At 38.3% G+C, this 16,832-nt stretch overlaps 1 protein-coding gene across 1 annotated transcript in view; it reads right to left on the bottom strand.

Moving 5' to 3' along the window:
• The window catches only part of LOC127433948 (neuroligin-2-like), a 117,210-nt gene that overhangs the window by 64,122 nt on the left and 36,256 nt on the right, over positions 1-16,832 (bottom strand). Inside the window, exon 3 of the mRNA XM_051686336.1 lies at positions 3,139-3,841. Coding sequence (XP_051542296.1) covers positions 3,139-3,625 — 487 coding nt within the window. The 5' untranslated portion in view covers positions 3,626-3,841. The remainder of the gene's footprint in view (positions 1-3,138; positions 3,842-16,832) is intronic.

Genomic DNA, 16,832 nt, shown 5'->3' with positions numbered 1-16,832 from the left:
ATTTTCAAGTACTACTTAAATTACGATGCTTTTGGGAAATGGGCCGAAAAACTAAGATGAATCGTAAGATGGATTCTATGATCTACTTAGGCTTACGATGCTTTTGGGAAACGAGGCCCAGAGCGGTTATCTGAGTTACCGTAGACTTTGTCAGTTTGAACCTCTCTCATCATGTCCTTCGGATGAGACGTTAAACCGAGGTCCTGACTTTCTGTGGTCATTAAAAATCCCAAGACACTTCTTGAAAAGAGTAGGGGTGTAACCTTGGTGTCCTGGCCAAATTCCAGTCTGTCCATTCTCTGTTGACCTCTCTCATCATGTTCTTCGGCTGAGATGTTAAACCGAGGTCCTGACTTTCTGTGGTCATTAAAAATCCCAGGACACTTCTCGAAAAGAGTAGGGGTGTAACCTTGGTGTCCTGGCCAAATTCCCCCCATTGGCCCTTATCAATCATGGCTTCATAATAATCCCCATCCATTAATTGGCTCTATCACTCCACTCTCTCCTCTCCACCAATAGCTGGTGTGTGGTGAGCGTACTGGCGCACTATGGCTGCCGTCGCATCATCCAGGTGGATGCTGCACACTGGTGGTGGTTGAGGAGAGTCCCCTGTTCACTGTGTAAAGCGCTTTGAGTGTAGTGTTAGAAAGCGCTATATAAATGTAACGTTCATTCATTCATTCATTCATCAACAAGGCATTTCTGTCCACAGAAATGCCGTTCACTCTATGGTTTTTGTTTTTGTATACTCAAAATACTCAAACCAGCCATATCTGGCACAAACAACAATCATCCATGCGATTATCTAATCAACCAATCATGTGGCAGCAGTGCAGTGCATAAAATCATGCAGATACAGGCCAGGAGCTTCAGTTAATGTTCACATCAACCATCAGAATGGGAAAAAAATGTGATCTCAGTGATTTGGACCGTGGCATGATTGTTGGTGCCAGATGGGCTGATTTCAGTATTTCTGTACCTGCTGATCTCCTGGGATTTTCATGCACAGCAGTCTATAGAATTTACTCTGAATGGTGCCAAAAACAAAAAACATCCAGTGAGCAGCAGTTCTGTGGACGGAAATGCCTTATTGCTGAGAGAGGTCAACAGAGAATGGCCAGACTGGTTCAAACTGACAAAGTCTACGGTAACTCAGATAACCACTCTGTACAACTATGGTGAGAAGAACAACATCTCAGAATGCTATTCTGAGATGCTTGTTGGTGCTGTTTTCGTGGCACGAGGGGGACCTACACAATATTAGGCAGGTGGTCTTAATGTTGTGGCTGATCGTTGTATATACACTACCGGTCAAAAGTTTTAAAACACTTACTCATTCTTTATTATAATTTTTTTTTTCACATTTTAGAATAATAGTAAAGTTATCAAAACTATGGAATAACATAAATGGAACTATGGGAATTATGTTGTGACTAAACAAAATCCAAAATAAATCAAAACTGTGTTATATTTTAGCATCTTCAAAGTAGTCACCCTTTGCCTAGAATTTGCAGACATGTACTCTTGACATTTTCTCAACCAACTTCTTGAGGTATCACCCTGGGATGCTTTTTAAACAGTATTGAAGGAGTTCCCATCTATGTTGAGCACTTATTGGCTGCTTTTCTTTATTATTTGGTCCAAGTCATCAATTTCAAAAACTTTTTTTTATTTTTTTTTAATTAAATTTTAGTTTTATAATAAAATAAATTAATATGGTGGCACAATTATATTTTTGTCTACAAAACTAATTTCAAATATTTAAGCATACGCCTTCAGATCAAAAGATTTTTAAGATCACGAGAAACATTTCAGTCAAGTGTTTCAAAACTTTTGACCAGTAGTATATATATATATATATATATATATATATATATATATATATATATATATATATATTATTTATTCTTGTTGTACTCTAATCTCTCTTGGATACTATTATTCTGATGCAATTGAAACTTTGTAATGCAACACTTTTCGTACTACTGTCTCCTTAAGATGAAAGTTTACACATGAACTGAATCACCTAACTCCAATCTATAGCAAGTACTGAATATACTGTATATCTACAAATTAAGGAAGATAGATTTATTATTTCACTATAATGGACAAACAGACATGTTAACACACTCAGCGTACACAGAGTAGTTATAAAGCAAAAGTGCTATTAGTATTAGACCTCCTGTGTATATGGTTTTATCGTTAAAGGCTTTCATCTCTGGAACAAACACACTCGCACACATTGCCTGCCACATTCCCCCGTCTATGACAACCCATTCTAAGAGCTGGCACAGTAAGACATTACCCAGCAGTCTCCGCACAACCCATTTACAAACTGCAGTGAGGCCCATTAATCAGTGACTTTTGCACATGCTCAGATTGTTGCCCATGCATTTTTTTTATAACAATCACAGTCTGGAGCATGTTAAATATCTCACACATTTGCAGGAGTTCTTACCCTCTTTAGCTCTTTAAAACAACTGTTTAGTATGCACTTAATGCATATAATCTAAGTCAACTCTGCATGTGATCTGGAGCAACAGATTAGCTCACTGTGTACAGTAAAAAAAGAGAAGGATCACAGGGCTAACTGGAGAACAGGTTAAATTAAAAGGGTCTATTTTGGAGGTGTAATGGTTGCAATGGTTGCAAAATCCTTTCTCTTAAGCTCTATTAAATCTCAATGTCTCACATTTCTGCAGTAAGCCTTGGAGAAGGACAGAGTCACACAAGATGGATACAGGTGATTAGTTTCCAATCACTCACCAGAAACAGGTGGTAGCTCAGCTCAGGAGGGTGAGCATGCCAGTGTGTGTTCGTGAGTAAAAAAAATATGTTTGAGACCTTCACTGCTGAAAGTCCAGTATTGCTGGACACCAGTATATCTTGTGTAGTGAGTCAGACTTCCTTTTTCAAACGGCTCCCCCAGAAAGATCATGCTGGTTGAGCAGCATTTTTTCGAAGGTAAAAAGCATGGTTATGCTGGTATGCCATCTAGACCAGCACCAAACCATCCTGAACTAGCATGGATATTCATGCTGGTCATTTCAGCAGGGTTTCAATTGAGCGAGAATGAATGTGAATGAACATAAAGGCATCAAAGATGAATGTATGTTTCTATTTTTGTGCAAAACTTACCGTCCTCTGTGGGAACATAGACGTTGAGGTAAAGGCAGTCTTCACTCTGGTTCTGTACATATGCTGCAGCTGCATCCAGGTTGTCGGTGAACCATACAGGGAGCATGATCTCTGGCAGCACACCTTGGATGTTTTGGGGGCACACGGGTGCAAACTGGGTAGCATTGCGGACCTCCTGCCAGGAGCCTGGTGCCTCCGGGGGCTGGAATCGCCTTTCGCCCACTGGCGGAGTGGCATAAGGGACACCCAAGTACTGCTCCACTGGGCCCAAAATCTCATTGTTCAGCTCCTTGCGAACGCCCCGGAGCTTACCGTAGCCTGTGGTGACCATTGGGTGCTTGGCGGCGGTGAGGTCTGCCCGCTGGCATGATGAGAGCGCCAGACGCAGTGCCAAGCCCAGCAGCCACACAAGGCAAGTGTCAGATATGCGGCGTGAGCAAGAAGGGGCCAAATCCCGCCCTGATCGTGCCACACCCACCGATGACATGCTTCAGATGCAGTGAGTGCTGCCCCAGCGATGGGTGACAGATATGAAACAGACGAGGGGGAAAGAGTGTCTAGGCCACACAGATGAGTTGGAGTATAGTAAGGAAATGTGAGGTATCTGCAGAGGAGATGGCGTGTTGGTCCTCACTGAATGTGGAGGACCTTCATGCTGATGTTACGGCAACATGCGTTCTATTGCGATCTGCTTATTAGTTCCCTGCAGAGAGATAGAGAGAGAGAGACATTAACTGCTGACAGCAAAACATGCACAGCAACACTATTAAACACAATAAACGGTAATTACAGTATTGCCTCAGGTTTAAACATCATATCACCCACCAACATGTGAAACATGAATCTAATTAAATAGCATTTGTTCCACTGTGCATAATCTTTCTCTTAATGTTTGTTTAATATCTTGGGTGTAAATATGTATTCCCTCTGCTCCTGAGGTCTTGAGGTATTCTCTAAGGCACATAATTACAGATGCATATCTGGACTGTTGTTTGTTCTCTCCAGCGTGCTGTCACGTCGTAGAGAGGTGTGCCACAGTGACATGCGTTCGCGCTTGGGCACCAGGAGGTGTGAAATACTGAGTGTTCTGCTTAATTGACTCCCTCAGAGGAGATGACAGCACAAAGTGTGTTCATTTTAAGTTCCTCCTGATGCGCTGTTGCTCTCAATTCTCGGTTCCTGCCTCCCCTCCATTCCACTTGACATAGCTGTGCTAGTTTCAATCTTGCTAGAGTAGATGTGGGCATTTGGGCATAATAACTGTCTGCCTCTGACAGTCTATGACACAATCACCCCTCGCCCCCTCTACGCTGAGCTAAAGACATACAGCTACAGGCAGGAATTAACCACATGACATAATGATCTATGAGAAAACACTCAAGTCAAAGACTAGCGTTTACCGCCATTTTGGCGCAAAGGGACATTATGAATGGGGAATGGCTGTAAAGAATCAGGCGAATGTATAATTGACTTTATTATGAGACACTTTTTGTGTTTAATTCCACAATCAAGCAGAGAGATGGGAATCAGTAATTCAGGAGTGATGACATCGTACGGGATCGGTCCCGGGAGCTACTGATAGAATTACAAATAAATGCAAATATACAGTGAACAGCATGTTTTTGTGCTTAAATATGAATGCATGCTAGAGGCATCGTAATGAATAGTATGTCAAATCAGAATCTAAAGATAGGCACTCCATGCAGTATGCAACTGCAGTAAAATGCAGGCAAATTACTTCACAATGAAAGAGATTGAATATATTTAAGCTCATACTAATTTAAATAATGAGTACGCCCATGCAGAATCTGCACAGTTTTTTTCACATTTTCTGTAATGTTTGTGGGGGAGAAATCTGCCGAATAATGCGTCATGAATTTAAATATGGTAAAATGTATTATAAAAAAATTTATAGTTCAGACTCTAAATTCTGTCTGGACAAGCCATGTTAAAGCCGCTGTAAAATTCTACACATTTTTTTCACACATTTTATCCACAGATTTCCTGACCAACCACTAGGTGCCACCATGATAATTCTGATTGTCGCTGGACTGTTTTCTGGTTCTAGTCTTCAGAAAAAGCAATGTAAAAATTACTGAAACGAGCATTCCAGATGGAGGGCAACAACCACTGTGCAGTTGTTGGCTGTCATTAACTCGTAGTTAATGTTATAAATTTTACTAACTTTGGGCCATAGCTTCATGCCATTTATCCACTCCTTAAACTTTGATGGGTGAGGCACTGTCAAAAGACGTTCATTGAGACTGTAATGTATCGGAACTATGGAGCCACATGCTTTTTTTTCTTTCTTTTTTCTTTTTCAATTTTGACAAATGTAATATGCTAAAAATTACATTATTCGCTAAGAAGAAACACCGATTTGAGTGAAAACACTGGAAAAAGGAAAATAAAAACAGGCTTCCGATAAGAATCTGGGGACACTTATTTCTTCAGTAAACATGTGGATATTAATGCGGCAAGTTGCTTGGAAATGGCAAACTCCTATAGCTAGGATAGTGAACTATATTACTTGGTGGAAGAATTGTTCTTTCTGACTACTATAAATGATAAATATAACTGTTTATTGAACATTGGTGTCTGCTACTGTTTCATATTGCCATTGCTGTCATTTTAGAAAAACAATATTCCACTCAAGGCTTTGCATCATGCATAAGAAGACCTTTTACCAGTGGTAAAAATCACTGAAACACATGACCTCTTATTGCCTATTTCTTTATCATAAAATTTATAATTCCAAAATTTGTTAGAATAAGCCTTGCTCGAAGTTACTATAAGATGACTATAAACTAGAGCTGTCAAAATTAATGTGTTAACGCATGCGATTAATTAAAAAAGGTTTAACATGTACATTTTTCGTTAGTGTGATTAAAGGGGCGGTCACACTACACTTTGCACTCCATTCACTCCCATTCAAACGCATCCGAACATGGGAGACTGGAAATGCAAGCTCGTGCGAAGAAATTTCATACGATGCTGTGAAACAAAGTTCATGCTTGGTGAACTCTAAACCATGAATTCATACGATGAGAGGACCCATGACCAATAGAAGATCGAAACATCACCCACTGACTCTTGGCTCAATACAAAGTATACATATTTTAAAGCTGTGTGTTTTATTGTTGCAGGAAAGTGAGTAGACAATATATTTTAACATTTTTAATATAATATTATTTGTTACTTGTGATGTATTATTTACTTACACCAGAAGTCCTCCCGTGTGACATCATATCCTGGTTCGTTGTGTTGTGCGAAAAAAACGTGAGTGCTCAAAGCCTAGTGTGACCGCCCCTTAACACATTTACCGTTAATACAACATAAACCAGCATAAACACTGGTTAGAAGGGCAGAACCTTTGTTATGTGTCCGTCTGTAGTCATTACACTGATGCACACACCATAAACACACACAACAGCTGTGTCAGTGATCACATGATGTAGAAAAGACCTCTTGATGCTATTTGTTGAACAAAACAAGCCTAAATGTGACTTGTGACAGAAATCAAGCATTTTTCAAACTCTGTAAAACACATTTTAATTACCACAGAAGCAAGGCAAGTCTTAACTATCACCAAAACGCAGAATGAGATGTTTTTGTCTGCAAGCGCTTTTCATGTGGAGTTCAAAGCAGCGCTGATACCTTGACGCGAATCAAGAACACGGCTTCACAATTGCTGTAACAAAGCGGAGAGCCATAGTCTACCGGCAGATTAATATTGTGGAGGATGAGAGTTTAAGTGATTTAATGCCCATTGGAATGAATATGCAACCTATGATGGGACTAGTTATTTCAATTAGTCAAACTCCCACCTAGACTTTGGGAAATGTTTAATGGTACTTGAATTAGTGCTATTTCAGTGCATTTCTATCTTTATACTGTGGAAGGCTTTGTTTGGAAAATGTTAATTAAGCATTATATTGCTACATATTGTTTTGTTTTTTTCTTAAGAAGGAAATAAATTCATTTTGACAGGAAAATAAGTATTTTTAGACTCAAATTTCAGCACTTTCAAAATGCCATTAATTGCAATTAACTATGAAAAATTATGTGATTAATTACAATAAAATATTTAATATCAATGAACATTGATTTGATCAGTGAATGATGGGTGTTCGAATTCTGTGAAGATCTGTGGAATTCTGCAGGCACATGTTGCATAAGGGTAAAAACATGTCTTTGGTTAATATTAGATCATGTTTTCAGCTTCCAATAAGAATGTAGTACTATCAGCTCTGATTAAAGTAATATGCCACTCGAGTCTGTGCGTTACAGTGATTTTACCACGAGTGAGGGGGTTTTAGTCACTTTGCAGTGCTCCATGCCACAAGTGTGCATTTAGAGTAGTGCTTTTAGTCTATTAAAAATTTTAATCACAATTAATCAAATAATTTTTCATAATTAATTGCAATTAATAGCTGCACATGCACATCAAAACTGCACATCAAAGAGACTGTCAGATGGAGTTTTAAGGACAGAAATTTTTTTTGACTGCCAACAGACACAAGTCATGAAAACTTTGAAAAGATATAGGCAGACTTCTCAAGAACAGAATGCCAATGTGTGTGGGAGTTTTGAGTGTTGTGAGAGTAGTCTGGACACCATGAGGGCTGTAGAACTGCTTTAAAGTGACAATTGGAGTCCCACCTGCAATGATCAGGATCTACATTGACAAAATCAAGAAGGAAGCAATCCCCACCTCACAGGCCCTGAACAAAATGCTGTGTTCTGCTGATCAAAGCCTGGAGACTTTATAGAGAAGTATGCTAAAGTAAATGTGTGCACAGCTTCCAAGAACACATGGGCAATCTGAACAGCTGAGGATATGCTATGTACATTTGCACAGCCAAATAAGAAATCTCAGTGAAACCTCTGGTCAGCATCCTCACAGGAGATGAAAGATTCTACAAAGAAATCAGAAGTCGAGAGCAAAGACAGATTCATCTAGCGTCTGCTGCTCCTCATGCACTCTGCATCTCCATGGTAACCAAAGCACAGCTAATCAACCTACCAGCACCAGATCGGGACAAAAAAAACAAAAAAACACCTGGAGTAGAAAATCACCAACTGCAGGAGAACATGACTAAGGAAAAGGTACAGAAACAAGAAAAAACTGAGAGTTGCTACAACACTGGGTGTAAACACCAGGAAAGAGACAGTTGACATGTTTGCTTCATTCCCACGACTCTAGGGTTGGGAATAAAGAACCAGCTGAGTTCCTATTTATTTTTTTAAATACAGGAAACAAATGGTTTTCATAAAAAAACATTCCATTAATGGTTCTTGAATGTGTGTATTCTATGCAAATGTGGAAGGAACAACATACTAAATTAGTCTGACAGTGTTTCCTGCATCACTATTCAGCAGCAGCATTGCGACTCAAAATGACTAAAAGAATTTTTAACTGGAATCATTAAGTGGAATAGGAATCAAAACCAGAATCGTTAATTATGTTGCATATATGTATATGTGTGACCTTTTTTATTTTTGTAAAAAACATTTATGGACATTTATTATCAGCATATAAGCATATTGCTATTTTCAGATTCGTAGCCTACTGTATTAAGCACTTCAAATTCAAATCACATTTTACAACACAACTAATGGGTTTTTAAGTGAATGTTAGGGATTCTTTGTATAAATGCGTTTTTTGTGTTTCATTCACAGCACGCAGGTTGAAGATTAAACACTAGCTGTGATGTATGTGGCATGTGTGCCATCTGCGATCCCGCAAAAGTTTAGACAAGGATTTTGATAGTGAACGCACAACGTAGAGGAGATGAGACGGAGACGCTTACACTGTTACTATGGAGATGATACAATGGCAGCTGTGCATTTGGATATGTTGTGACTGCGTCAAGATTTTCAAACATGTATTTTGCTGCTGTCAAACATGAAGGAAAGCGATGGGATTCCCTCAGATTTACATTTTTGTGGAAAATTTGCAGAAATTATAAAAAATTGCAAGCTGCTGCAAATAATGCGGAGATTGGTTGAATTTTCAAGAATTCTTGCGATCGCAAGTTTTAAGGTGAATTTTAGATGAGAAAAAGCACTTTCCTAACCTAAAACTTTAGCCTAAACCTAACTAATATTGTCCTGAAAGATAAATGAGAGGTGAACAAAACAGACACCCTTACCCTAAACCAACACCTAACCATAACCGATAGTGTTTTAAAATGTAGAAGGGAAATGAAAAGCACATTTTCTGAAGCAACCACATAATTCCGTGTCGCTTTTATAATACTTTTGTCTCATGTGTCAACTTTCGTTCTTGACTGGTCTTGAACCGCAACCCTCCGAGTTCAAAGTCCAACACATCAGGTGAGCGCTACCCCGGAAGTTAATCACACTTGAGTAAGTGTTTAAATGTAGGTGTGTCTGTCATAGAAGCATTAAAATGTCGTTTTTCAAATGATGCGTTAAAATGTTTTTCTCTTTTAAGAAGAAGCGGAGAAGCAGTTTGAAGAGAATATAGCAGTTAAAGTCAATATATTTATAGCAACTTACCTGAATAATAACACATCCAGTTTTATGGCACAAACTTTTGAAGGTAACTCCATCACCCAGTTGAGTACTGAGGTTTGTTACCGCAACAGTAACACAAGAACGCACATTAGTATGCATAGCCGGACCATGCGTTAACAATGCACTGACCAAGAGCTTGGGTGTGCATTTGCGTACTTGCATAAAGTATGTTTCTGGCCTTAGTGTCAATAACAGTAAGAAACTTTTGAGCTCCATCAATGGTTCTTTGAGAGAAAGTGACCGTGTCAGCTGAGCAATTAAAAGAAGTTGAGAAATTCAGCATGGCACTCCAGTGCTTAATTGGCATGTTTGCCTTCCTAACATATCTAAAAATGTGGCACAAAAGCTCTCTTTAAATGTTGCTAACTTTGCTAAACAAATGAGACCAAAATTAGAAGTGGTGTACTGAAATTCTATCTTCCCCCTTCAATAACTACGTCTCTGGATGAGAGTATGTAGCAAAGATTGGTGGGAGAGAGTTATCCTTCAGGACTTGGAATGGAATACGCAGATTTGGATTGGAAATCAAATTTTAGAATAACAGTATTTATGTTATGTGATTTCATGCAAGAAAACATTGCCCCTGCAGAAAATAGAGAAGGTGAGCCACCGCACATACCCTTACAAATGTGTTGCAATTGCTTTATTAAGTTGCACTGAGTATCGTGTCATTTCAAAACAATTTAGTGGATTTAATGGTTCACATGGCAATTATTCTTCTATTTAAAGGGATAGTTCACCCAAAAATTGAAATGACCTCATCATTTACTCACCCTCATGCCATCCCAGATGTATATGATTTTCTTTCTTCTGCTGTATATACACACACACACACACACACACACACACAAAAGATTTTTAGAAGAATATCTCAGCTCTGTAGGTCCATTCAATGCAAGTGAATGGTGACCAAAACTTTGAAGCACTAAAAAGCACATAAAGACAGCATAAAAGTAATCCATACGACTCCAGTGGTTAAATCCATATTTTTTTAAAAGTGATATGATGGATGTGGGTGAGAAACAGATCAATAGTTAAGTTATTTTTAATTAGAAATCTCCACTTTCACTTTCCCTTACACATTCTTTTTTTATGTTTTGGCAATTCACATTCTTCGTGCATATCACCACCTACTTGGCAGGGAGACGTGTGGATTACTTTTATGCTGCCTTTCTGTGCTTTTGGAGCTTAAAAATTCTGGCTACCATTCACTTGTATTGTATGGACCAACAGAGCTGAGATATTCTTCTAAAAATCTTTGTTTATGTTCAGCATAAGAAAGAAAACCATACACATCTGGGATGGCATTAGAGTAAGTAAATGATTAGAGAATTTTTATCTCTAACATATTATTTACAAAAAAATGACAGACACCAAAAATGTGCACAATATAGTGGATAAGGGGAAATTTCAGACTCAGCACTAGTAGTTTAAGAGGAACTGTAGGCTATAGAAGAACTTAACAGCAAAAAAAAAAAAAAAAAACCTGACCAAACTGCAGAACAGGGATTGTGCAAATAAAATGAAAGGTGATGTATGTAACTTTTTTTTATTTCAAAATATGTTCTACTATCCCAGTTTTTTGTTCATTGACAACTATAAGTATGGCATTCATAGGTTTACCTACCCCAAAAGTATAAACACTGAGCCTCCCAGTCATTATCAAAACATTGATGTTTATATTTTGAGAATCCTGCTCAGTCACACCCATCCCTTTCTAGCTCAACCTATAGCATGAATTTGGGGCATGGTAACTTGTTCAACTGGGAGAATATGAACATTCATGGCAGGTGTGTACACAGGCAAATAAATTTAGCTTCATCAAAATTCGAAGACTTGCTAAAACATACAGAAAACACACAGAGACAGAGAACCAGAGTAAAACCAGAGTGAACATTGGCATCCCATTTACAAGGTGGAGGACTTTGAGGGAATTTTTGGGGTTTGATGGAGACGTCAAACTTGCCAAGTTGCATCTCGACAGGTAGGCAACACTAAAGGTATTGCCAACAAGTTAGCTCATTACTGTCGTTACTGTCATTACTAAAAACATACTTTATTTTTGTAATTCCGTTTGGTGCCACTAGTAGTGCAGAAATTACATACTTCACCTTTAATGAATAAAATATAATAAGAATTTAAAAAAATGACATTATTACTGTTTCTTTTGAAATGGTTTCTCTAGGTTTATACTGCAAATGTAATACTAAGTAAATATTCAATATTTGAATCATCATACATAAAATATAAAATCATTATAGTACAAACATTATCCAATCTCTTTCCTTTAGTACAATTAGGGCTGCTGATTAATCATATTAATCGCAATTAATCAGATATATAAAAATACATTTATATGCAAATAAAGCCCCTCAAATAACAAAATTCTATATATAATAATGAAATAATTATAAATAGTTATATTTAAATAATTACAAATAAAATATTAAAAATATATATATTCAGGTAATTCAAATGCATTAGTTAAAGGTGCAGTATGTAAGATTCAGAAACCCTTGTTATTAATGACACCTGTGGCCGTTAAGTGAACTGCAGCCAGCTACATGTTGCTCGTGCTAGCGCTCGTGCACACGCTCCATAGGTACGTGAGCGATCGAGCATCCAAAACAATGACATAACGTACAAAGAGAATGAACGTGATTCACTGGCATCATGCTGACAGATAATTAAAATTACACAGTTATTATGATTTTGTTACTACAAACTTTGAGACTAAACTAAAACAACTTATCAGCTAACATAGCATACATAGCATACTGATACACACATACAGCTACATACTACCGAACTATACCAGACAGTTTACTGTTGCACTGCACAGTTATGTTGCACTATTGTATGTTTTGTATGTCATATGTTGTACTACGAATAAGAAACCAGCGTATTTGCTTAAATTTATCCTGTATACCTGACTTTTAGTATAAAGAGAAGATCGTTGAAATTATTTGAAAGTTACGAAGCAAGGTAGCTTGCAATTCGTGAGCGTTAGCAGGCAAGATCAAGTTAGCTAAAATTACACAGATCAATCCTTATGGCACTCTATTTCTCATGCTTTGCAGTTATGTAAGCTTACCTGTCCAATAAGAAGAATGCCAATTCAGGGTCTGTTTTGATCCCCAAAACCAAACGAAGGTCCCTCCAGGAATCAAATACCCTGTCAATGTTCACTCTAGTTTCACTAGACCACGATCACGTTCCCGCTTAGCCAGATGGGATTCAGTAGATAAATGTTTTTTTTTTTTTTTTGGCTTACTCAGAGTTTGTGTTGGAGACAGTGTTGTGCTGGGAGCCAGACGTTTGCTGGATTCCATCTCTAAGATAACATTACCTAGTGTTGCAGTTTGTTGTCACTGTTGAATAGCGGAAAAGAAGCTATTACTGAGGCAAGGCTCTCGGGAGCACGCATAAATGTCACATCCTTTGGATTTTCCCGGCAAAACCGACCCACTCCCTTCCCATGAAAATCAGTCTACAGGCTTTGATAGCAACCTAGGAAGTCCGGGAAGGGCTAATTTTTTAATATGTGTTACAAGCCGTTCACACATTGGCAAAAAAAAGGCAAATATTACATGAAAATTGTTACATATTGCACCTTTAAGCATTAATAAGACAATACAAAAAGTGGTTTTAGAATGCAATGTATTGTTTATTTGCATATTATTGAACATAAGCCAATCATTGGCCTACAGTTCACAACAATCCATTTTGCAATTGAATTTGTCAATCAGTCCGAGATTTATGATAAGGGCTTGTCAAAGTCACTCTATCAAGCTGTGTTTTGAACGCAAGAACATGTCCTTGTATTGTGCTATCTGCTGAAGGTTTGGTTTGTTCTCTGTATTAGCTGTGCATTGCCTATACAACTGAAGTTTCACTTACTGCCCGTGGAGAAAACAGGTGGTACTTCAAACTTGAATTGCTCAGGAATCTTCCTTATTACGGTCTGGGGACATGATTAATTGGACACTGAATTAACGTGTTAAATCGACAGCCCTAATTATTTCATTTTGCAAATAACATGTTTTTATAGCTAATATCAGGCTTACTGCTTTTCTCACACAGAATAAACTGGTCTTCAAAAAGTACATGAAAATATATAGCTGCCTTTATTTTTTAGGAAGGCGGTCCCTCGCAAGGGGACTTTTGTGGGTCCGTTGCATCAAAAAGTTTGAAAACCCCTGCATTAGAAGAGTTGGTTATCTGTAATGTCAATATGTGAGGCATTTGTATCATTAATAAGATTTCCTACTTTTTGCTTGTGTTTATATGGGTGTGTTTGATCGCAAAAATATCCTAACACATCAATATGTATGAGACACAATTAAGGCCACAAGATTCACCCTCTGCTGGTGGGGCTGCAAATTAACTTAAAAAATATGCTGTTTTAGTTGACCCTCACCATCAAACAAACAGCCACACAAACACACGTACAACCTACCGAGGTGCTGTTGCATCACTGCCAGCACGTGGTAATAAATCAAGAGCATATGAAGACAGCAAAAAAAGACAACATGCTCTCTCAGCTCCCCAGGTAGAAGGTTTCCGAGCTCATCAGGATCAGGTCGTTGTTATGATATATGCTGTGTAAGCTAGTGAAAATGTCTCCCAGTCATGTGATCAGGATCTCTGACAAGACAAAATGCACTCTTCAGATCTTAAATGGTACCTCAATTTGTACAAATGGGAAGCTGACATGACATGTCAAAAAGTGACAGCAGTTTCCTGCAGGGTGACATGCTATATACTCTATCCATGATGTTACAGGTTGTTGTGGGTGGTTGCCAGGGCTTTGCTTTTTAGTTGATTAAGTGATCCGGGTAGTTCTAAATGATTGCTAGGGTGTTCTGAGTTGTTGCTATGGCTTTGAAAGGTGATTACTAGGTGGTTGTGTACTGGATTAAGTCAAAAGAGCCCCTAGATAAGATGGTCCCTATATAAGACTCGGGTCTCTCTTTCAATGTAAGTCTGTAGGACTTTTTGCCTTCGTCCACCAAGTGAAAATCGTAAGTTAAATCGATTCAAAAAGTAATTGCACACCTCTCTTCAGCGAGCGCATAATTTGAAGTATCATTTATGTCTGTACTGCAAACATTTTGGGACATATTACGCATCCAAATAGAATACTTTGGGTTAGGGGTTTGTTCAAATCACAAACCCAAAGGGAACTGAAATAGATGACTGAAAATGATAGAAAAACAGTATCTAAAATTATACACTTTCCGTAACTTCTTGCTGTTGTCCTGATGCCAACTACACAACTATTTTTAGAGTGAAGTGAAATGTGATACAACATCAGCAAAAAGTGAAAGTGAAGATTTTTTGGATTACTGCAAAGAATATAGACCCAAACTCTCAAAAATTAGAGGCCCATAATTGGCTACTTAGCCATCCTTCGATATCATCTAAATGTGAAAAGCTCAGTTCTGATGTTTCTTTTTTCTTTTCGCAGGCTCGCCAAACGGCAAAGACAAAAGCACTCTTGATCGATTGGCTAAGACATGCACATATTTCATTTCCTGTAAGGACACGAGATAACTTCCTAATGCTGTGGGGGCCATATGCAATCGGTGAACCCAAACACACAGTTACACAAACACTGTTTCTCTTTATTGATAAGACTCAATATGGTCAGTTCATAAATCACTCACAGACAATTTCTTTGCATATGCAGTATGTGTGTATTTGTATGTGTGAAACTGAGAAGCCCACATAAGGCCCTTGTTGATTAGTTGTGTGTGGGCTAGGTTAGGCCCTAAGGGGCATCAGTAAGTCTGTGAGTAAAGCAACGTACGCCCCTCTCATGCTTCTTGTTGATGGATGCCTTGCTAGTTTGATGTAGAATTGTGTGTGTGTGCATTTGGAGGAAAAATAGTCCTACTGGATCTGCCAATAAAGCACTCACGGGTAGAAGGGCATGCAAAGGGGCACTAATTGAGATCTGCATTGAAATAACACACCACTCACTCTCCTTATATTGAGTCACCATTAAGCCTAATTCATACAATGGAGGAAGCCAATCTTTTTCTCCTGAAAGAACTAAAGCACCCTAAGCAAACAAAGTCTGTTTATACTATGCGTGAGGTTGTTTAGTTCTGCAAGAAAATAAATAAAGAACGTCACGTCCAAACCACACCACGTTTTACATAACCAATCAAATACTCTTTGACTTGTCAAGTTCTCATAGGTCAAAAATGTCAGAGATGTTCGTGAACAGTAGAACAATTGGCAAACAAACATCTTAGCAGAACAAAAATTTAAGTGCATTTCATCATAACTTTTAAATAAACTAAAAGAAGCCTGTTCGCTCTGTAAGTATAAATAGCCTTTATACTTCCTCTTCTGCTCTGGGTTGTAATGATTGTTTGTGATGTATTCAGCTGCTAAAAAGTCCTGCTAAAACCAGCTTGGATTTCAAGGCTGGTTTATGGTTAGGTGCTGGTCTAGCGGGTCTGGACCAGCATAAACATGATATTCACCAGTAAACCAGGTCTTTTCAGCAGGACAGCAGCCGGTTTTGGGCTCGGATCCATTTTGAGATCAGCAGATTCAGAAGAATAATGCAACTCTTAAGGCGAGTTCAATAAAAACCTGCAAGGGCACATACAGATGAATTTGAATTGCAAGCAGAATTTTAGCATTCGCTCAGTCGATATGAAAGTAACCCTGAATCATCTCAAAGGGCAACGTCACTAATCCAAGGCAATGAGAGATTCATCCATCTCTATCCAAAACAATTCTTCTCTTAAGACTCTTCTCTTATCATAATGCTCTTTTTAGTGGTGCTTGTTAAGACAAGCATGGTATTACTGTTGTTACTATTGTACAAATGCCTAACCTGTAGTATTATTTTAGTGTGTAACTGGTTACTTGTCCCACATTTTTTGTGTTACAGATATGAATGATGCAATCATATGGATTAAATCATGCGGTTTGTAGAAGAAAGGTGTGCTATTGCTTTTCCCAGCGATTGAACTTATAACTTTTGCCTGGCAGACAATATATTGGCAGAGAAATCCCATCAGTTTATATTGAAAGAGGGACCCAAGCCATATCTCGAGAACAGAATATCCTAGAGACTTTGGGGGTGAGCTCTTTTGACTTAGGATCCAGTGAGCAACCACCCTAGCAAC

Source organism: Myxocyprinus asiaticus, chromosome 43 (assembly GCF_019703515.2).
Source record: "Myxocyprinus asiaticus isolate MX2 ecotype Aquarium Trade chromosome 43, UBuf_Myxa_2, whole genome shotgun sequence".
Lineage (NCBI taxonomy): Eukaryota > Metazoa > Chordata > Actinopteri > Cypriniformes > Catostomidae > Myxocyprinus > Myxocyprinus asiaticus.
Note: the sequence above shows the minus strand (reverse complement) of the source record. Positions and strands in the feature narration are given on the sequence as shown.